The sequence below is a fragment of the Barbatula barbatula genome (genome assembly GCF_947034865.1).
Source record: "Barbatula barbatula genome assembly, chromosome: 17".
Lineage (NCBI taxonomy): Eukaryota > Metazoa > Chordata > Actinopteri > Cypriniformes > Nemacheilidae > Barbatula > Barbatula barbatula.
The window spans coordinates 1,254,739-1,278,356 of record NC_136780.1 but is presented as its reverse complement, the minus strand read 5'-3'; the positions used below and the strand labels follow the sequence as shown (position 1 = coordinate 1,278,356).

The 23,618-nt window shown below is 37.9% G+C and overlaps 1 protein-coding gene across 2 annotated transcripts; it reads right to left on the bottom strand.

Annotated features, from left to right (window-relative positions):
* Positions 1-322: 322 nt before the first annotated feature.
* Positions 323-23,322, bottom strand: LOC306907114 (interferon-induced very large GTPase 1-like). Of its 2 annotated transcripts, XM_079478976.1 has the most exons (6): positions 23,191-23,322; positions 19,587-20,165; positions 19,390-19,431; positions 14,773-14,814; positions 6,144-7,762; positions 323-5,766 (listed from the first exon to the last, which is right to left on the bottom strand). In XM_079478976.1, exons 1-6 carry the CDS (start codon positions 23,204-23,206, stop codon positions 1,117-1,119), a joined length of 6,948 nt encoding a protein of 2,315 aa, XP_079335102.1. In that variant the 5' UTR covers positions 23,207-23,322; the 3' UTR covers positions 323-1,116. The 2 variants fall into 2 exon arrangements, with proteins under 2 accessions (XP_079335102.1, XP_079335101.1); XM_079478975.1 differs by lacking the exons at positions 14,773-14,814; positions 19,390-19,431; positions 19,587-20,165; positions 23,191-23,322 and adding an exon at positions 8,486-10,676.
* Positions 23,323-23,618: the final 296 nt, after the last annotated feature.

Here is a 23,618-nt window from a genome sequence, read left to right as displayed (position 1 = left end):
TGATATTAACTAACATTAATAAGGATTCATATTCTGAAAAGCTAAATTGTTCTTTGTTAGTAGTAAATAAGAGGAGCAATTAATTAATTTCTATTACATTTAGAAGTTTAACTGAATAGTGTGAATAGAGGCAGATACTCAACAGAAAATGAAGCCAGATGTCAAGAATCGATCACTGATGAAAGCAGCTGTTCATACAGATCTGACCTGATGTTGTGATTGACAGGATTAAACAAGATAAAGCTGAACTTTCATCTAGAACCTTTAATCAACAGTTTGTATTATATTTCTGCAGTAAAGGGAAAAAACAACAGTTTGATCATTTATAATCATTGTGCTTTATTTCAAATTCAGGAAACTTTCTAAATGTGTCGATTACAAATATACAGTAGTTTATCATATAAGGTTATAGCTGTCACGATTATAACATTTGGTGATTAATTGTCTTTTATAAGCCTTTTAACAACTATTACTGATGATTCATTTATTTAATGAAGAAAATATATACTTTGGAAATGTTGTAAACAACTGATATTATTTACTGTAAAGTGACATTAACAGAGAAGACTTGAGTCTTGAAAACTAAAACTAGATATGAGAGTCTTGCTGTGTAGATGCAGCAAATCTGGAAACAAAGCAAATCAACAAAAAATATAAAGCTGATAAAACTCAAATGATGGAGAAATGTCATTTGACTGTAACAGTGAGTGAAGATCAATGACAGTAGATGTAAAATGCAGCAAATACTGCAGATCAGTTGATTTCTATGGATTCACAATAAATGCGATGACATCAAATAAATGCGATGAAACGATTACTTAATAATTGTGATGATAAACTGTGGAAATAAACTGTGATTGTAGATACATATAAATATTTGGTAGATATACTGTAGCTATATATTACTACAGTGGAGATGATTCTGTGTAAGTATTATTTAATCAAACTCTGATAAATTCATCTAACATCTGTCTATAAGTCTAGACCAGTTACTTCTGTGTTAATCATTAATCACATATTATTAAAGGCTATTTTTAGTTTTGTATATTACCAGGTGTGTGACAGAAACTCATTTAAAAAAGTCTTGTATATCAAGAGTCTCCTTCTTTGTGTTCACTAAATGTATTTATCTAAACTCTCAATAGCTTCTTCTATGGAGTATTTTTTCCATTCATCTGGAATCCTTCCAGTCCCATCAAAGGTTTTCTTGTAATACTCTTCCAGATGCTTCTGGAATTTGCACACAAACCATTTCCAGTACGGCAGCTCAGAGAGGTCAGGGGTGATACTCCACTGAGCATATTTAGGACCTCCTTTTCTGTATTCTTTCCATAGGCATGTGTCATCTTTGTCTGGATCTGGATTTGGATCAAAAGATCGATCACTGGCCACTGCTGATGTGCAGATGTTGATAGCTAGGTTTGTTGTTCCATTGTAATACCACCCATTCAGTCCATTATTACGATGGAAAGGAACACTGTGATCTCCATCATGGTTTTCTATGGTGTTGGTGCAGATGGCAGCACAGAAAGGACACTGAACCCAACAGCACTGACAGAAATGACCAATCAGAATCTCATCTGGTCTGTCTGGATAGTCCAGCTTCACTGGAAATGTTTCTGTAGTGAATCTACGGCGTATATCTGACATTATAGAAGGGATTTCTTTTGTTATCACATCATGTAGGAAGTTGACATCAACATCATCAATATTCACTCCACTGATGTCACTTACAGAGAACACCAGCACATCAGACAGCAGGTGTGTGAAACGATCAAACCATGAATGAACATCTCCATCTTCATCTTGAACATGTCTGGTGGACTCATGTGCTGAGTTTATGATCTTCTTCTGCAGGATTGTGATGTTATTTTCAATCTTAGGTTGAACACTGTCATGAAATCTATCAGTGATGTACTGACTGACTTCAGCTCTGATGAAATGTTTAAAGTGTTCTTCTGGATTCTGAATGTAGGTCATGTATGCTGTGAAATCCTCTGTTCTAGCCAGCTTTGACAGGATGTGTTTCTCCAGATTTGATCTGTTTCCATTCAGTGATTCACAGTTTGTCTTCATTTCATCTGATAAATCTCTGGCAGTTTGTTTGTAGACATTCTGCTCGATGGTTTCTTTAAGTTTATTACAGATAAATTCACCAGTAATGGCAGCTGATGTTGATCCTTGACAGTATTTCTGGAAGATCCTGTAGTATTCTTCTTTCTTACGTTGAGAATAGAGAACAGGATCATGGGCTTCTCTGAACATTCTGTGTTGATCAATGATTGTCTTGTTTGCTCTCTGACAGATGTAAAGCACTAAATCCCTGAAGAATTCTCTCTTGAACTCATACTTCACTTTTGGTTCGTTCTCATGATCTGTTATTTTTGTCTTTATGTGATCTATGAGTTGTTGAATGTAGCTGATGTTGTAGCCCATCTTTACAATGTTATATGACTGAATCATTTTATCTGTCTGCTGTGCAACTTCAGTGATTAAAGTTCTTATCTGCACTTCATCTTCTGATGATAAAACAAAGCCCAATATCTGTTTAGCTCCTTTGTAGGCATTGTTGAAAGCTCCCTTAATTCCACTGGATTTCTTCAACTGCACATAATGGAAATATCTTGGCAGAGAAAACATATCAATGTACTCGCTGCTTAATTTCATGTCTACTGGGAGACTTTCATAGTTGCTTCTGAGCAGATCTGCCACATCTTTCAATAAATCAATGTTTTTGACTGTAGGAGTGTGTCTGATAATCACAGTTATCTGTTGTTCCCAAAAGCATTCAAACTCTTTCTTCATTATAATTTCGTCATTTGCTTTGTCCTTTAGCTTTAATGCAAGTTCTTTGCTCTTTTCAAAAAGACTGTTTTCATGTTGTGTCCTCTGAGCATCAATCTTTTTCTTCATGTCTTGCTGTTGAAGAACCTGATCCAATTTCTTCCTCGTCTCTCTCACGATATTTTCCTGAAGCTCTTTGATTTTTATTTCAAAAGAAGATTTCCACTGATTCATTATTCCTGCATCTCTGTCTTTCTCAAAGAAGTCTGACATCGTCTTTTTCACTTCCTCACTTTTTACCTGAAGTTCTCTTTGAAGATCAGTTTCCTCAACTTCATGAACCGCTTCATTTTCTATTCTGTTGTGTAGTTTGTTCTCAATTCCCAGCATGGCACTTCTAAGACTCCAGCTCCACTTACTGTATTCTGTCTCTAATTTCCTGTAAGTTGCGATTTCCAGAGAATTCTTGAAGCTGAACACAAACTGTTCATTCATTAAAGCCTTCCAGAGATCATCAATACGTCCTCTTAGGTGTGTCAGCATCATGCCGTCTGAGTTTGAAGCATGTCTTAAAATAGATTCTTTCAGTTCTTGAACATTCTCACAGTAGTTTGGGTTTGGTGGTGCCGTGGGTGGGCTTCCCTCCCACAGTTGAGAGAAATATTTCACATCATTCTGAACATCAAATGCAATGACATCACTGAAACATTCAGCATCACAGACTTCTACTTTAGCAGCGAGTTTTGTCATCTCATCCAGTGTCTCCTGCAGTCGTCTTCTTCCCTCCATGTTTTTATCTCCAGCTGTGACGTCTGAAACGTTCTGATGAACAAACATACAGCTGGGATTCAGTCTCACCTCCTTCATCCTCAGAAAGGCCTGAACAACAATCTGGAGAATGTCCTTCATGTCAGACGGGTTTTCTCCAAAGATGTTGATCAATGTCAGATTTCCCAGACCAACAACAAATGTGGCCAATTCATTATCACGATTTCTTGTTGATCTTCCATCCAGTTCTGGTGCACGAAGACCCTCAGTATCAACAACCAGAATATAATCAAACTTCAGCTGATGTTTAATGTCTTCAGACACTTTCAGCATCTGCATGAAAGCTCCTCTGGTGCAGCGGCCGGCACTGACAGCAAACTCAAGTCCAAACATGGCGTTCAACAGCGTGGATTTCCCTGAACTCTGAATCCCTAAAACTGACAGAACAAACACTCTCTGATCTCCCAGATTCTTTATGAGTTCATCTAGAACAGCAGAAACCCACATCAGAGGAACATGAGCAGCGTCTCCATCCATCAGCTCCAGTGGAAATCCAGACATCATCATCTCTGCTGCAAGACTCGTGAGAAAAGAGAAATCTGTGTTCTTGTTTACAGATGCCCACGATTCATAGATCTGACTGACCTCTCTCATAATGTGTTCCAGTCCAAATGTTGTTCTGTTGATTTGTTCTGATGTTTTCTCAAGTTTTGTTTGTTCAATCTTGAGTTGGTCTAGTTTATCAGGCATCTTTTTTAAAGCTAAGACTTCACTCCACTTCACATCATATTCCTTATGAATTTCACAAAGCTTATGTGACGTGAAGTCATCCAACAGGTTTATTGTCCATTTGAGCAAAAAGTTTGTTTCATCTTTTTTCAGTGATCTCAGTTCTTCAAAGAAAATCTTCATAAGCTCACTTGATCCCTTATCTACTTGCTTTTCTCTTATTTCTCTCATCAGCTTTAGTTTGGTACTTTTCTCTTCTTCTATATTTTCTCCTCCTAAATGATGGAGCTCTTTGTTGACTTTACACCAGTCATGCCAGAGTTTTCCGTGACACGGCAGGTTTGTTTCTTTCACTGTTGATGGATCTTCTCCATCCAGTAATCTCATGATCTGAAGTGCTGCTTCTCTTCCTCTCTGACACTCTGGATTCTTCTCATCTACTTCAATTCCTGTGTGTTTGGCCACATCTTCCAGTTTAAAAGTCCTCTTGTGCTCTTTCAGACTGACTCTGATAGCGTCTCTTATCTGTTTACATAGATCTGAATGATTTTTGTTCAAAAGACCAATCATGAATTTTCCATCTGCCAGTTGAGTTCGATCACACTCATTCTCTGTGAGCAGACAAATAAGAGGCTGAGGAGATCTGAAGAGTGATCTCACCAAACCCTTATACTGGTTCTTCTGTCCAAAATCAGGTAAGAAAAGGACATTGACTGAAGAAATGCTGGTTAAAATCTCATATTGTGTCTCATTGACTCCTGCGTCACCATGAAGATTACAGAACGCAACACATTCAGTAAATTTGTCTGTGTTTTTTCCAGATGGACAGTACCAGGCGATCTCCACCACTCCATCCATCAGTAATCTGCTTCTGCTGCTGCCTGAACAGTTTCTGTGGAAGAACGTGTCGTGTTTCTCATTGATCAGACTGTTCATCAGCTGAGATTTAGATGAAGACACAGAACCAAACCTGAAGAACGACACCATTGGAGTTTCTGCTTTGCAGACCGGTTGGGTTTGACTGGTCATTCTACTGTCAGTATATCTGATCTTCCAGCTCTTGTTGATCTGTCTGAATGTCCAGAGAGGAAACTCAATGTGTTGTGTGAATGGATCAGGAACAAGCAGAGGAAGAGCAAACTGACACTGAGAGAGTTTAGTGACCATCAGCTGCTTTAGGAAACTATCAGAACAATGAAACACAGCCATCTGAACATCCATCGGGTGAATATCACTGTGAATCTCTGAATCCTCTTCTCTGTGTTTTATGAGATTGTCTCTTGCTCTGTAGTTCATGTTCAACAGTTTTTGTAGGAATGAGTTCACCAGTTCAGACTCATTCTGTGGCTCCTGAGACTGAAGTGAAGATTTGCTGATTTGAAGAATGTCTTCCCTTCTCATTTTGATTTGCTTCTTGTTTGTCAAGTGTAGTCTAGTGAAGAGTGTTTTAAGCTGTTCATTCATTTTTGCTTCAGCTTCATCTCTCTGTAAATAAATACATGAACAGATTAATGTATTAAACACTTAATTGTTATTGCCAACTGAGAATGTCAAAATAGTCATGATTTGATCATTTCTAATGAATATGCTCTTAAAATAAGTGTTTCATCTAGTCAATAGTTATACAGACGGTTACTGCGCATGCACGCGCTCGTGGATCGCCCTTAACTTCTGATACACATTCACAAACAATAGAGATCCTGAAGATTATTACTGATGACAAGCAAAAGAAACCGAGAGGAAACGTTACTTGACTAAACTTTTCTCTCCAGTATTTTAAACTACAGGACCAAACTAATTTATACATTGAATATAAATATAAATGAATCAGGGAGAAGCTAGAGCGAAAAAAAGGAACTCACCTGTTGACATGAAGTTGCTTTAGAGCAGCACAGTTGTATGTTCTCCACGTCTCTTCTTCTGTCTTCTTCATAAGTCTTTGGTTTTACTCTCATGGCTTCATCTTGACATCGTTGTTTAGTCAGTTGAATTCTCTCCTCATAATTTTGACATTCTCCTTCTCTCAGATGTTTCTCATTCTGGATTCTTTCTTCAAGTGTTTTCTGTTTCTCTGTCCAGTTTTGTTTCTCATTTTCAATCCTTCGTCTTTCATCTTTCATCTGTTGCTCTGTTTCCTCAAGTCTTTTATTGAATTGATTCTGTTCTCTCAATAATTGCTCTTGATGCTGTTTTTCTATTTCTTTCATCTTCTCTCTGTACTGTTTTTCATTTTCTCTAAACTCTTCTTCTCTTTTCTTCTTCTCTTGCTCATGATTCTGTCTTTCTTGCTCCATCATCTTCTTCATTCTCTCCATGTCTGTTGTGTCTGTTTTATGTTTGAGCTGAAGATCGTTTCTTTCTCTTTCTGTCCTCTCTTTCTCCTTTTTAATTTTCTCATATTGGTCCAATATTTTCTTTTCTTTCTCTTTTCTTTTCTGATCCTCTTCTTCTTTACTCAGTCTTTCATCTTGTTTCTCTCTCTCACATCTTTCTCGTTCTCTTCTCATCTCATCTCGCATCTGTCGCTCTTGCTCCTTAATATTTCCTTTATAGCTTTCTTCTGTCTCTTTATACTCCTCTTTTGTTTTCTTTTTCTCTGTCTCATGATTCTGTCGTTCAATCTCTGCTTTATTCCTCAGTTCCTCTGTTAGTTTGTCATATTTGATCTGAAGATCTTTATTTTCTTTTTTCATTTCCTCCATTTCGTATTTAAACATCTCTCGTTCTCTTCTCATCTTATCCTGCATCTGTCTCTCTCGCTCCATCATCATCTTCGTTCTCTCTATCTCTTCTTCTTTCTCTTTGCTCAGTTGTTCAATTCTCTCCATCAGTCTCTTTATTTCTTTTTCTTGTTTTTCTCGCTCCATCTGTCTGAATATCTTACTTGAGTAGTAACTTCCTCCGTTTGCTTTCACCATGACGTCTATTTTCTCCAGTAGAGCAGAAACTTGTGTTTGGTCTTCAGTCTCAGTATTATTGAACACATGATATCTGTTTCCACACTGTTCTATGAGGTTCTTTAATGGAGGTTTGGATTTTTTCAGGTACTCTTCAATGGTTTTATCTTTAAGATCATCTCCTCTGGTGAAGAGCACCATGCTGTACCATGTAGAGTTTTCACCAAAAGTCTCTTGGATGATCTTGACTGTTTCTGTCTCTTCTTTGGTGAAGCGTTGTGCTAAACTCAACACAATAATGAACACATGTGGTCCTGGCAGTGTCATTGAGATACAGTTGATCATTTCTGTCTGGATCTCTTCAGGACTCAGTTCAGTATTGAACAGTCCTGGAGTGTCGATCACGGTGATGTTTTGCCTGTTGACTTTACCTGTTTCTCTCTGACACTCTTTAGTAACAGACCCATCAGATACATCTGCTTTAAAAGCTTTTCTCCCTAAAATGGTATTTGCTGTCGCACTCTTCCCAGCTCCAGTTTTTCCCAGCAGGACAATCCTCACATCATCTGAACCTTCTGTAATATCTGAAGAAGAGAAGATTACATATGGTATGAAATATAGCAGTATATAAAGCAACAACATAATCCATTTAGATGTGAATATCACTTGAATGTTTAATTGTACACCACAAAATAATCTGGACTCAAACTCGAGCGCAGCTGCATAGTATGTCAGTGTATTGTCTATGAGGCCATTAGTGCAGACAGAAAAATTGTCTTGAATTCAACAAATTAAGTTTTTAGGAAAGCCAATGTACAGAAGATAAATGTTTTTCATCAGAAATCATCATCAGATTATACTCTGAGCAGCAAAAGACAAATCTGAAAAACAGGGCTGTTGCCAAAAATAATATTTAATCTTATTAATCTTGTCGGCTCTGCTGAACACTTTGTACAGTATTGAAATAACAGAAAATGTGGATATTCCATTTGATCGCAGTATTAAAATTAACTGATTATGGGTAATATACTTCAAATGTGCTGTATTTTATGTACTACTGTATGTGATGTTTACATTTTCTGATTATCACCTTCACAAATACATTTCTTATATGGACTTCCAAAATACAAGCTACATTATAAGGTTACACATTACATTACAATTACATTACACATTAAATTAAATGTAATGTTTTTATTGTTTCTAGCTTAAATTAACTGTAACACGTTGTGAAATAATGTGGTGCATACTGGATGTTCCTTAACTAAATCATTTGAAATGCAAACCCAACATGTATTTTTAATTACCGTTTTTGTGTTTTCCAGCTTCATTGTGATCAGAATCTGCTTCTGCTTTGACTAAACCATTAACAGATGTTTCTTTATGCGCTGGCATTTCTCCATCCGCAGATGTTTCTTTATCCGCTGGCATTTTTCCTTCTGCAGATGTTTCTTTATGCGCTGGCAATTTTCCTTCTGCAGATGTTTCTTTATGCGCTGGCATTTCTCCATTAACATATGTTTCTTTATGCGCTGGCATTTCACCATTAACAGATGTTTCTTTATGCGCTGGCATTTCACCATTAACAGATGTTTCTTTATGCGCTGGCATTTCTCCATTAACAGATGTTTCTTTATGAGCTGGCATTTCTCCATTAACAGATGTTTCTTTATGCGCTGGCATTTCTCCATTAACAGATGTTTCTTTATGCGCTGGCATTTCTCCATTAACAGATGTTTCTTTATGAGCTGGCATTTCTCCATTAACAGATGTTTCTCTATGCGCTGGCATTTCTTCTCCATTAACAGATGTTTCTTTATGCGCTGGCATTTCTCCATCAACAGATGTTTCTTTATGCGCTGGCATTTCTCCATCAACAGATGTTTCTTTATGCGCTGGCATTTCTCCATTAACAGATGTTTCTTTATGCGCTGGCATTTCTCCATTAACAGATGTTTCTTTATGAGCTGGCATTTCTCCATTAACAGATGTTTCTTTATGCGCTGGCATTTCTCCATTAACATATGTTTCTTTATGCGCTGGCATTTCACCATTAACAGATGTTTCTTTATGCGCTGGCATTTCTCCATTAACAGATGTTTCTTTGTGCGCTGGCATTTCTCCATTAACAGATGATTCTTTATGCGCTGGCATTTCATCATTAACAGATGTTTCTTTATGCGCTGGCATTTCTCCATTAACAGATGTTTCTTTATGCGCTGGCATTTCTCCATTAACAGATGTTTCTTTATGCGCTGGCATTTCTCCATTAACAGATGTTTCTTTATGCGCTGGCATTTCACCATTAACAGATGTTTCTTTATGAGCTGGCATTTCTCCATTAACAGATGTTTCTTTATGCGCTGGAATTTCACCATTAACAGATGTTTCTTTATGCGCTGGCATTTCTCCATTAACATATGTTTCTTTATGCGCTGGCATTTCTCCATCAACAGATGTTTCTTTATGCGCTGGCATTTCTCCATTAACAGATGTTTCTTTATGCGCTGGCATTTCTCCATTAACAGATGTTTCTTTATGAGCTGGCATTTCTCCATTAACAGATGTTTCTTTATGCGCTGGCATTTCTCCATTAACATATGTTTCTTTATGCGCTGGCATTTCTCCATTAACAGATGTTTCTTTATGCGCTGGCATTTCTCCATTAACAGATGTTTCTTTATGCGCTGGCATTTCACCATTAACAGATGTTTCTTTATGCGCTGGCATTTCACCATTAACAGATGTTTCTTTATGCGCTGGCATTTCACCATTAACAGATGTTTCTTTATGCGCTGGCATTTCTCCATTAACAGATGTTTCTTTATGCGCTGGCATTTCTCCATTAACAGATGTTTCTTTATGCGCTGGCATTTCTCCATTAACATATGTTTCTTTATGCGCTGGCATTTCTCCATCCGCAGATGTTTCTTTATCCGCTGGCATTTTTCCTTCTGCAGATGTTTCTTTATGCGCTGGCAATTTTCCTTCTGCAGATGTTTCTTTATGCGCTGGCATTTCTCCATTAACATATGTTTCTTTATGCGCTGGCATTTCACCATTAACAGATGTTTCTTTATGCGCTGGCATTTCACCATTAACAGATGTTTCTTTATGCGCTGGCATTTCTCCATTAACAGATGTTTCTTTATGAGCTGGCATTTCTCCATTAACAGATGTTTCTTTATGCGCTGGCATTTCTCCATTAACAGATGTTTCTTTATGAGCTGGCATTTCTCCATTAACAGATGTTTCTTTATGCGCTGGCATTTCTCCATTAACAGATGTTTCTTTATGAGCTGGCATTTCTCCATTAACAGATGTTTCTCTATGCGCTGGCATTTCTTCTCCATTAACAGATGTTTCTTTATGCGCTGGCATTTCTCCATCAACAGATGTTTCTTTATGCGCTGGCATTTCTCCATCAACAGATGTTTCTTTATGCGCTGGCATTTCTCCATTAACAGATGTTTCTTTATGCGCTGGCATTTCTCCATTAACAGATGTTTCTTTATGAGCTGGCATTTCTCCATTAACAGATGTTTCTTTATGCGCTGGCATTTCTCCATTAACATATGTTTCTTTATGCGCTGGCATTTCACCATTAACAGATGTTTCTTTATGCGCTGGCATTTCTCCATTAACAGATGTTTCTTTGTGCGCTGGCATTTCTCCATTAACAGATGATTCTTTATGCGCTGGCATTTCATCATTAACAGATGTTTCTTTATGCGCTGGCATTTCTCCATTAACAGATGTTTCTTTATGCGCTGGCATTTCTCCATTAACAGATGTTTCTTTATGCGCTGGCATTTCTCCATTAACAGATGTTTCTTTATGCGCTGGCATTTCACCATTAACAGATGTTTCTTTATGAGCTGGCATTTCTCCATTAACAGATGTTTCTTTATGCGCTGGAATTTCACCATTAACAGATGTTTCTTTATGCGCTGGCATTTCTCCATTAACATATGTTTCTTTATGCGCTGGCATTTCTCCATTAACAGATGTTTCTTTATGCGCTGGCATTTCTCCATTAACAGATGTTTCTTTATGCGCTGGCATTTCTCCATTAACAGATGTTTCTTTATGAGCTGGCATTTCTCCATTAACAGATGTTTCTTTATGCGCTGGCATTTCTCCATTAACATATGTTTCTTTATGCGCTGGCATTTCTCCATTAACAGATGTTTCTTTATGCGCTGGCATTTCTCCATTAACAGATGTTTCTTTATGCGCTGGCATTTCACCATTAACAGATGTTTCTTTATGCGCTGGCATTTCACCATTAACAGATGTTTCTTTATGCGCTGGCATTTCACCATTAACAGATGTTTCTTTATGCGCTGGCATTTCTCCATTAACAGATGTTTCTTTATGCGCTGGCATTTCTCCATTAACAGATGTTTCTTTATGCGCTGGCATTTCTCCATTAACATATGTTTCTTTATGCGCTGGCATTTCTCCATTAACAGATGTTTCTTTATGCGCTGGCATTTCTCCATTAACAGATGTTTCTTTATGCGCTGGCATTTCTCCATTAACAGATGTTTCTTTATGCGCTGTTATTTCACCATTAACAGATGTTTCTTTATGAGCTGGCATTTCTCCATTAACAGATGTTTCTTTATGCGCTGGCATTTCTCCATTAACAGATGTTTCTTTATGCGCTGTTATTTCACCATTAACAGATGTTTCTTTATGAGCTGGCATTTCTCCATTAACAGATGTTTTTTTATGCGCTGGCATTTCTCCATTAACAGATGTTTCTTTATGAGCTGGCATTTCTCCATTAACAGATGTTTCTTTATGCGCTGGCATTTCTCCATTAACAGATGTTTCTTTATGCGCTGGCATTTCTCCATTAACAGATGTTTCTTTATGCGCTGGCATTTCTCCATTAACAGATGTTTCTTTATGCGCTGGCATTTCTCCATTAACAGATGTTTCTTTATGAGCTGGCATTTCTCCATTAACAGATGTTTCTTTATGCGCTGGCATTTCTCCATTAACAGATGTTTCTATATGCGCTGGCATTTCTCCATTAACAGATGTTTCTTTATGCGCTGGCATTTCTCCATTAACAGATGTTTCTGTATGCGCTGGCATTTCTCCATTAACAGATGTTTCTTTATGAGCTTGCATTTCTCCATTAACAGATGTTTCTTTATGCGCTGGCATTTCTCCATTAACAGATGTTTCTTTATGCGCTGGCATTTCTCCATTAACAGATGTTTCTTTATGCGCTGGCATTTCTCCATTAACAGATGTTTCTTTATGCGCTGGCATTTCTCCATTAACAGATGTTTCTTTATGCGCTGGCATTTCTCCATTAACAGATGTTTCTTTATGAGCTGGCATTTCTCCATTAACAGATGTTTCTCTATGCGCTGGCATTTCTTCTCCATTAACAGATGTTTCTTTATGCGCTGGCATTTCTCCATTAACAGATGTTTCTTTATGCGCTGGCATTTCTCCATTAACAGATGTTTCTTTATGAGCTGGCATTTCTCCATTAACAGATGTTTCTTTATGCGCTGGCATTTCTCCATTAACAGATGTTTCTTTATGCGCTGGCATTTCTCCATTAACAGATGTTTCTTTATGCGCTGGCATTTCTCCATTAACAGATGTTTCTTTATGAGCTGGCATTTCTCCATTAACAGATGTTTCTTTATGCGCTGGCATTTCTCCATTAACAGATGTTTCTTTATGAGCTGGCATTTCTCCATTAACATATGTTTCTTTATGCGCTGGCATTTCACCATTAACAGATGTTTCTTTATGCGCTGGCATTTCTCCATTAACAGATGTTTCTCTATGCGCTGGCATTTCTCCATTAACAGATGTTTCTCTATGCGCTGGCATTTCTCCATTAACAGATGTTTCTTTATGAGCTGGCATTTCTCCATTAACATATGTTTCTTTATGCGCTGGCATTTCATCATTAACAGATGTTTCTTTATGCGCTGGCATTTCACCATTAACAGATGTTTCTCTATGCGCTGGCATTTCTCCATTAACAGATGTTTCTTTATGCGCTGGCATTTCTCCATTAACAGATGTTTCTTTATGCGCTGGCATTTCTCCATTAACAGATGTTTCTTTATGCGCTGGCATTTCTCCATTAACAGATGTTTCTTTATGCGCTGGCATTTCTCCATTAACAGATGTTTCTTTATGAGCTGGCATTTCTCCATTAACAGATGTTTCTCTATGCGCTGGCATTTCTTCTCCATTAACAGATGTTTCTCTATGCGCTGGCATTTCTCCATTAACAGATGTTTCTTTATGCGCTGGCATTTCTCCATTAACAGATGTTTCTTTATGAGCTGGCATTTCTCCATTAACAGATGTTTCTTTATGCGCTGGCATTTCTCCATTAACAGATGTTTCTTTATGCGCTGGCATTTCTCCATTAACAGATGTTTCTTTATGAGCTGGCATTTCTCCATTAACAGATGTTTCTTTATGAGCTGGCATTTCTCCATTAACAGATGTTTCTTTATGCGCTGGCATTTCTCCATTAACAGATGTTTCTTTATGCGCTGGCATTTCTCCATTAACAGATGTTTCTTTATGCGCTGGCATTTCTCCATTAACAGATGTTTCTTTATGAGCTGGCATTTCTCCATTAACAGATGTTTTTTTATGCGCTGGCATTTCTCCATTAACAGATGTTTCTTTATGAGCTGGCATTTCTCCATTAACAGATGTTTCTTTATGAGCTGGCATTTCTCCATTAACAGATGTTTCTTTATGCGCTGGCATTTCACCATTAACAGATGTTTCTTTATGCGCTGGCATTTCTCCATTAACAGATGTTTCTTTATGCGCTGGCATTTCTCCATTAACAGATGTTTCTTTATGCGCTGGCATTTTTCTGTCCACTAAGGTTTCTTTATCCCCTGATATTTGTTCTGTGTCCTCATATAAGTCACAGACAAGAAATGTGTCATCAGCATTATCAAGTATCATCTTAATCCTTTTGGATAACTCAGAAAGGTAACATGATTTTCCTTCTTCAAAAAAAAGATGCCCACCTCCACTTTCCTGTTTTAACTGATGTTTAATCACTGAGTTTCCCACTCTGCTGTTTTCTGAAATATTCTTGCCCAGAAGAATAATCCTCAAATCACTCACTGGAGAACACATGACAATACAAAAAATACATGATTGAACTACAAGTCTTTTGACATTTTCTGTTTAATTCCGACTAGAATAGATCAGGGGTCCCCAGGTTCGGTCCTGGAGGGCCGGTCTCCTGCAGAAGTTAACTCCATCCCTAAATAAACACACCTGAAGCAGCTGATCAAGATCTTAGTAGGCACAGCAGAAACTGGCAGGCAGGTGGGTTTAGGTAGGGTAGAGCTAAACTCCAAGTTTGGGGACCTCGAGCTATAGATCATTACTTGATTTATCATCACCATCTTATAGATGATTCAAACAAAATATCTACAGCCAAAGTAACATGTTGTGTGTGGGCAAGAAATAATTTATGGTTAAGCAATAATTAGAAATATGTATAAATCTAAAAGGTGTGTGTATAAGGTTTATAAACCTCTTATTTTTTTACCAAAGTGTATTGACTTACTGTAATGGCGATCACCAGATGGACTATGCCGCATTGTGCCAACTGCAATAAAAACACACACACACGTGATATTATCCACAACTGTTTTCATTTCATTATTAGTTAAATCATTTGTAAAATGAAATTTAAATTAACAGACCATATCAAAAGTATTTTCTTTTTTTCTGATAAGAATTTTTCTGTTTTAATAAAATTATCTTTTTTGTTAATTTCTGTAAACTTCTGACATACAACTTTTTTTTATATTTGCAATTATTTGCGGCAAACAGTTTATTTGGAGAAAACTACTGAAAAGATGATCTGCGTTTTTAAACTGAAACATCGCAAAAAATAAGTTCGTATTCAGTTTTAAACAACACAAAACTAATGCTTGTACATGTATTAGAAAAAGTCTAAAAATAACGGTTCATAAAATAACCCTGAATTTGTTTTAATGAGTCCTTAATGAGTTTTATTATCATCCTCTCACCGTGTTGGGTGACTTTGGGAGAGGTTTGCTTTTGTTGGAATTCAACAAACACTGCAATATATGACTTCAACACATGCACAATTTAAATGATTTATGATGTTAAAGATATTAAAACAGGCATTTATTACAAAAGTATAATTTGTTTTTATAATTATTGTTGAGCAAATAAATAGAAGCCTATAAAGGAAGCGGCCTAGGAACATTCCCATCACTGAACGATCACTGACTTCTTAATTAAGCAAAAAAAACTCTTTAATGAATGAATTTGAATACACTGCACAATGTTTTGCTACCACCTGCAGCATTATTTGGGGTGTTTGAAATGGAGAGAGAAAGATTTCTGAAGCGGAAGCTTTCAGTCATTCCTGACGGACGGTAGGTTAAAATCTAGCCTAAATATTGCAAGCAAATAAACTGTTTCTTAAAGGGGGGATGCAACGGTGTGCATACATTCTGACTTATTTACAATGTTAAACATGCTGGCTTCTCATCCTTAATATTGGTCAACTTGTCAAAAAACTAGTTTGACCTATGACATTGTAATCCTGTGTAAACTCCTCCAGTGTTCCTACAGGTTTCAGGAATAAAATCTAATGATCCCTTATTGGACAATTATCCCGGAAAAGCATGCGGCACGCCCAGGAATCAACCAAGGAAAGCGAGAACTGGAGCATGGGCATAAGTCACTTTCACTTGTGTGCAGAGAGAGATAGAGAGAGCACTACGATCACGAAAATAACCTGTGTGTTTGTTTGTTCGCTGCATTTGGATGATGAATGTTACATTTAACGCATTGGCAACTTCATAGTAGTATGGAAATCCAGACCTAAATCTGAAAGATCTATATAGAATGACAATGAACGATTTAGACTTGGGTTTTAATCTAAAAGAGGAACAGAAGACAGCGCTGAAATCTGCTGTTTTGCCGACCGGATACGGCAAGAGTCAGTTCGCTCCAATGATCTATATAGAATGTTATTTTATATATATTTTCTTCCTGTCTTGTTTCCTTATACACAACAGATGACGATTGTTAGGTTAAACGTTCAGAAATTATTCTATATAAGGTTAGTTCAGCACTTTGCGAATGGAAAGCGACTCAAGCACATGTTCTCGCGTTCTACGAGTTCAGTAGCTAAATTTTTGGGAAACGCGCGATGAATTGCGGCTAAAGTCATAATCTTGCACGTAGAGATTCTTTTAAGAGCTCAGATAGGCTACATCGTTATCGGGAAACCCGGCCCAGAACAGATAGCCTAAACAACAGAACAGAACAGAAAATAATAATATAAATATAATATAGGCTAAATAAAAAACATAGAATAGGCATACAATAAATAGCTATATATTTTTTATACTTAAATAATTAACAAATTACGACGACAAAAATAAAACACTGAATCAGTTAAAAAGAATTTCCCCATCAGACAAAGTTTTTTCATAGATGTTTCCGAAAACTTGAGGCTTTTTTCTTCATAAAACGAGTTGCACATCATCACACAAATGTCTTCGTATGGACCAGTTAAATCAGAAGACTAAAATTCGCCTGTAGGATGTCACAACAATAATGGTATAAGGTTTAACTGATTTTTTTGTGTTTTGATTTATGTAGAATGCAAATTTTGTAGAACTTGATAAATAAATTAAGATAAAATAAAATACAGGAAATGGAAAAAAAATTATACAGAAAAACAAAGTGTGCTTCAACAAATAAAATAAATTCTTTAAACACCGTTTTTTGTTAGAGTTTCAAGGACTTTAAATACTCTAAAGGACTCATTTTCTAAACTGTCATGATCCTGCCTCTCCTTGTCTTGGTTTTCGAGTCTTGTGGCAGGATCATGTCAGTCCCATGTGTTTTGTGTGGAGAAAGAGCATTGTTTTGGTTTGAGAAGCCATGCTCTCTCTCCGGTGTCACGTCCTTTAGCCCCGCCCCCTTGTTTCCCTGTTAGCAGTCCATTAGTGTTAGTCTTTTCTCCAGCCCTGATCCATCTTTCCCTTAGTGTTTCAGTCCCCTCACCTGCCTCGTGCAATCCTCCTGTTAGCTTTCCCTTAGTGTTTCATCCATGTCACCTGCCGCCACTCTCCCTGTGTCATCAGTCCTTGTTAGTGTTTCCCTTTATCAAGCCCCAGTTTCCCTCTGTCCCTTGTCGGTTCATTGTCATTTTGTCATTATCGTACCTCCTCACGTCACCTTGTTGGATTATTCCTGTCTATGGATTATCGTGTTTGTTCCTGTTCTAAGTTTGTGGATTTTGTTGATTTACTATTCAATGGGACTTTGTTTGTTTTGTTCCCCATGTGGGAAGTTTTAGTTTACACTTTTGTCTTGTTTTAGATCATGTTTTCCCCATCGAGGGTCTTTTGTTTAAATAAAGTTTTTGTTACTTAACTCCGCTGCCTGCGGTTGGGTTCTGTCCACACACCGTGACATAAACAAAATAATTAAAGAACAAATGTATATTCTGCTATTACTTTATGCTAATAATTGTTTTTAACCTGGGTTACACACCTTCCAGCAGTTTATGCACGTACCAAGCAGAAATGACATAAGCCCATATATCTTTACAGATAGCCAAGTATAAAACACAAATGCAGTTAGAACCCACAAACATTCATCATCAATTCACCTGTTTAGTAGGCCAGTGAAAGCCAGGGCTGGCTTCAATAAGTGAATTGAACAAACGAGTTTCCCTCAGAAGAGTTGCAGGCGACGAGTGTTGCTACTGAACCGTCTAAGTACTGTGTGTCCTTCCATTCGCTTGTGCATTTGCGTGTCAAGTCTTTCCCGAATGCAAGCTGCACTAACCTGATCTTTCTCTCGTGTAGTATTGTGTGTCTGTGCTCCAACTTGAAAAACTGTTCTTCAACTTGAAATGGATTTTGCGCGCGCGCTGCAAATCAAATGTAACAAGTTTACTCGGCGACCAATAAGCATTCACCATGAGGAAGCCTAGTAACGTGCCATGAACAACCAAAATTATGCATTTTCCCCATTCTTTTTATTTTATTTAAGTTATAGTTTGAACATTTAATATTAAAATAATAACTAAAAGGGATTTTTTTTGGGCCACGCCATGGCCTGTAGGGGAGCATCAATGACCGCTAGGGGGTGCACGGCCCTCGAATGCCCCAACACAGCGCCGGCGCTGGATTTTACTGCAAAATTTATTTTACATGCTGTTTATAATAAATTAAAAGCATGCGTGTAGTGCGCTTAAATTCCTTTGCACATTATTTTGCTTCCACATGTAGCATGTAGCATGCTTCTCTGTTACAAACTTAAGCTGCTCTTTGAGTGAACAGTAATGTTGCTTTCAGCCAACAGAAGATACAGTCATTTTTGGTGTTATGTTTTAATTCTCATTGGTTGGGCAAGACAGATGTTTAGGTGGGCTCAACCCACCCCTGCCCATGCCTTTAGCCAGCCCTTGTTTAACCTCATAGTCTGGCTGTCAAAAGATCTGTGCTGAAGGACTGCATATCATCAACACTGCTAGAATTTTATCGGAGAACAACTAGAGTGTGAATAATTCATGACAGAATTTTCATTTTTGAGTGGAATATTCCCTTAAGTACCGGGATGATCCCTTTGGGACGATAAATTCATACCCTACATGGTTGAGTTGCATGGTTTATAATGTATAGTATGTAATTTGGGACACATCTAACGTACACAACGAACTTCTTCAGCTCTGTGAACACTGCGACGCGGACAACGATGCACAAACAAATGAAAATCTGCGCCTTGCCTATGGCGAAGGTCTGATGCAGAAGTAAGAAGAGTTTTAAAGGGTTCCTCATAACCATTTTCACAATTCTGTGTAAATTGAACCTCTTTTTGACTAATTTTACCTCCACACAAATTCTATTTTAGATTTATTTACACCTGAATCTAAAGGCTTTTTCACTTTCAGCTTTGTTAACCATATAAATAGACATTATACAGTACATAATAAAAAATTTAAAGAATATATAAAGATTGGTGTGGTCTGGAATCAGTAAAAACTTGCATAATAATTTTACACAAAGTTTATAGTAATAATCAGAAAAGTGTGTCTGTCTAACCAAGTTAAAATGGAGTTTCTTAATTTTTTTTATCTAAAATATGTTTTATAAATAATTTTTACAAGTATTGTTTCACTTACTGTCTGGCCGTTCACCAATTGGACTTTGTCTCTTTATGCAGACTGTATACACACAAAACATACGTGTAAATCATAATGTCAATATACAACTCAAAGCACAGAAACAGTCTTACAATGAAAGGACATGGTAAAAGGTCTTTTTGGTCATAGTTGTATAACAAAACACTTATTTGCAGTTAGTTTGTAAATAAACTTACCCGATGTGTCATTTTGATCCTCATACAAGTCACAATTGAGAAATGTGTTTGTTTCATCATCAAGTATCTTGTTAATCTTTTGGAGTAACTCAGAGTGCCATTCTCTCTTTCCTTCTTCAAAATAAAGATGTCCACCTCCACATTCCTGTATTAACTGATGAATAGAATCACAGCTCTGTTCTTCAGTGTTTCTGTCTTCATCTGTCAGCACTAGGGTGTATTTATTCGCCTGATCACTGAATTTCTCCAGCACATATTTCACTCTGATTCTGTCGTCTTCACTGAAGTCATGATGTTGTAGTATGAGGATGATCACATGAGGTCCTGGAGCAGACAGAGACACACACTCTCTCACTTCATGACTGATCTGATCGTCTGTGAGGTTTGGATGAAGCACATGAGGATTGTTGATCACAGTGATGTGTCTCTCCTCCAGTTTTCCTCTGACTCTCTCACTGCGCTGCTCAACATCATCTGGAGGAGCTTCAGTCTCAAACGCTGATCTTCTCAAGATGAAGTTTCCAACTCTGCTGTTTTCTGAGACATTCTTGCCCAGAAGAATAATCCTCAAATTACTCACTGGAGGACACATGACGATACAAAAAACACATGATTAAACTACAAGTCTTTTCTGTGTCATTCGACTAGAATAGATCAGGGGTCCCCAGGTTCAGTCCTGCAGAAGTTAACTCCATCCCTAAATAAACACACCTGAAGCAGCTGACCAAGATCTTAGTAGGCACATCAGAAACTGGCAGACAGGTGTCATGATTCTTCCACATCATGTCATATTTTTCTTGGTTTAGTGGCAGGATAATGACAGAACCTTATGTTTTATGTGGAGAGAGGCAATTATAGTTTATTTGGCTTGCCATAGGCTCTCGTCTCTGTTCCCATCCTCTCGTCTCCTCGTTATTGATTCATACCCTACACCTGTTCCCCTCTTGATTTGGTCACTTATTTAATGCCCTTGTGTCTTCTGTCTTGTGCTGGTTCATTGTGGTTGTTGGGTGAGTGCCTGTGTAGTGTGGTGTGGTGTGGTGTGGTGTGGTGTGGTGTGGTGTGGTGTGGTGTGGTGTGGTGTGGTGTGGTGTGGTGTGGTGTGGTGTGGTGTGGTGTGGTGTGGTGTGGTGTGGTGTGGTGTGTTGTGGTGTGTTGTGTTGTGTTGTGTTGTGTTGTGTTGTGTTGTGTTGTGTTGTGTGGTGTTGTGTGGTGTTGTGTGGTGTTGTGTGGTGTTGTGTGGTGTTGTGTGGTGTTGTGTGGTGTTGTGTGGTGTTGTGTGGTGTTGTGTGGTGTTGTGTGGTGTTGTGTGGTGTTGTGTGGTGTTGTGTGGTGTTGTGTGGTGTTGTGTGGTGTTGTGTGGTGTTGTGTGGTGTTGTGTGGTGTTGTGTGGTGTTGTGTGGTGTTGTGTGGTGTTGTGTGGTGTTGTGTGGTGTTGTGTGGTGTTGTGTGGTGTTGTGTGGTGTTGTGTGGTGTTGTGTGGTGTTGTGTGGTGTTGTGTGGTGTTGTGTGGTGTTGTGTGGTGTTGTGTGGTGTTGTGTGGTGTTGTGTGGTGTTGTGTGGTGTTGTGTGGTGTTGTGTGGTGTTGTGTGGTGTTGTGTGGTGTTGTGTGGTGTTGTGTGGTGTTGTGTGGTGTTGTGTGGTGTTGTGTGGTGGTGTGTGGTGTTGTGTGGTGGTGTGTGGTGGTGTGTGGTGGTGTGTGGTGGTGTGTGGTGTTGTGTGGTGGTGTGTGGTGGTGTGTGGTGGTGTGTGGTGGTGTGTGGTGGTGTGTGGTGTTGTGTGGTGTTGTGTGGTGGTGTGTGGTGGTGTGTGGTGGTGTGTGGTGTTGTGTGGTGGTGTGTGGTGGTGTGTGGTGTTGTGTGGTGTTGTGTGGTGGTGTGTGGTGGTGTGTGGTGTTGTGTGGTGGTGTGTGGTGGTGTGTGGTGTTGTGTGGTGTTGTGTGGTGTTGTGTGGTGGTGTGTGGTGGTGTGTGGTGGTGTGTGGTGGTGTGTGGTGTTGTGTGGTGTTGTGTGGTGTTGTGTGGTGTTGTGTGGTGGTGTGTGGTGGTGTGTGGTGGTGTGTGGTGGTGTGTGGTGGTGTGTGGTGGTGTGTGGTGGTGTGTGGTGGTGTGTGGTGGTGTGTGGTGGTTCATACTAATAGTTTATTTTAGCCTTGTTTAAGTGTAGTTAGTCCTGTCCTATCTTGTCATGTTATTATTTCCCTGTGTTTTCTTATGTTACCCCCTCGTGTTTTTTTTAATTTTGTATTTATTTATGAAATATTTGTTAACCCCTTACCCGCTGTCTGCACCTGGCACCTCTGTCCGTGTCTCACCACCCGCGATCATGGCAGGCAGGTGTGTTTAGGAAGGTTAGAGCTAAACTCAAAGTTTGGGGACCCCGATCTAGATCATTACTTGAGATAAATTATTCAAACTAAATATCTACAACCAAATTTACATATTGTGGGGAAGAAATCATTTATGGTTAAGCAATACTTTGAAATGTCATGTACATCTAAAATGTGTGTGCATAAGGTTTATAAACCCCATAATACATAATTTTGTAATTGATTTCAGTCTATTTATTTAGACAGTCCAACACTGAGGTGAACATGTTCATGTGGTATACATGCGTTTATGGTGTGTGTTACATGTTAAGTGATCGTAAACATTGTAATGATGCAAGATGTTCTCTGACTGACAGCCTTCTCAGAAGGTGATGCTAATTCTGACTTAAAATCTTCTCTGATGAAGTTCAAGAGATTTGTTGAACAAGAGACCATGTTGTGGTATTTTATCATTTAAAACATTTTAATACTTCGAAATCTTTAATATTTAACAGTATTTCCTTATTTATTAATTATATATTGTAAATGTTTTATCTTTAGTGTTCCAATGCATTATTTTGCAATATTTCTCCGCCCATAATACTCACAAGTGTTTCATAACATTAAGTAATATTTGTGCTAAATTGTCATTTATACTGCTCAGCTGGTAAAGTCCTGAATGCAAAGCATAAAAGGTCAACAGTCAGTAGATAATATTTAAACACAGAGGATTCAAAAGTATAAAAACTGATCACAAACAGTGTTTTGGCGCCATTAAAGGGTATAATGCAGGAAGCATGATCTTCTCTATATGATAAGAAAATGGCGTTGCTGTTTCATGTTTTAGTCGACCTCATTATGAGATGCAATTGCCCAACAGCTCCACCAGAGGTCAAACTCAAGGGCTCTGTCCTTTATCTCTGGAAATAAAGATTTTAATCTCCAACTGGAATTGGCCTCTTGATCTCGCTTGGTAAGAAAGTTCTAGAAACTGTACTTCCTGTATTTATGTCGTAACCGTCCTGGTTTATGTGGTATTACTTGATATATATTCAAGCCTTTGAAAGATTAATAAAATAACACATTATGAATTATTTGCCATTTACATTCTGAAATATTTGCAGATGTGTATTTTTGACGAGCTATTTTTGTGCTAAACACACCTAAGAAGCCAAATATAGTGTGAAACATTCCCGACAAAATACAAGTTACTACAATAATTAAATAGAACAAAGTCTATACAGAGGAATTCCATCATATTTGGATCTTTAGTTATATGTTTTACTTTAATTCTTACCTTCACTCGACGCCATCTCAACTTCATCTCATTCAAGCGTTCCTGTAAGAGAAAGAGAAAGAGAAAGTGGTTTTGAGATATGTGACAATTGTCACGTCTCTAGTCAGTTTAAGACTCAAAATCTGGTTAAAGTCCTTTCCTTTAAAAACAACAGCGACCAAGCCCACAAATGTTTCTGAATAAATAGCTCAAGTATGACAATTGAATCATTCTATTGAATGTGTTAAGTACACAATTTAAAGACGAATATTACAGAGGAAAAGGTTTTATTTTGTTTAAAATAAAAAAGTTAAAATTTTGTGCTCTGTTCATCTCCTTGAACTAAGGTTAGGAAAAGCTTTAATCATTGACAGATCTATTAACAGAAAAGCAATATAATATTCATGACTATGTCTATCAGGGGTGTATAAAGACCTTACATAATGAGG

Bases quoted from the DNA above. Each gene is read 5' to 3' on its own strand.
- LOC306907114 (XM_079478975.1), bottom strand. From the start codon at position 10,667: ATGCCAGCGCATAAAGAAACATCTGTTAATGGAGAAATGCCAGCGCAT. The intron at 7,763-8,485 runs GTAATTAAAAAT...TCTCTTCTTCAG, and splicing joins AGCTGGAAAACACAAAAACG to ATATTACAGAAGGTTCAGAT. The intron at 5,767-6,143 runs GTGAGTTCCTTT...ATTTATTTACAG, and splicing joins AAGCAACTTCATGTCAACAG to AGAGATGAAGCTGAAGCAAA.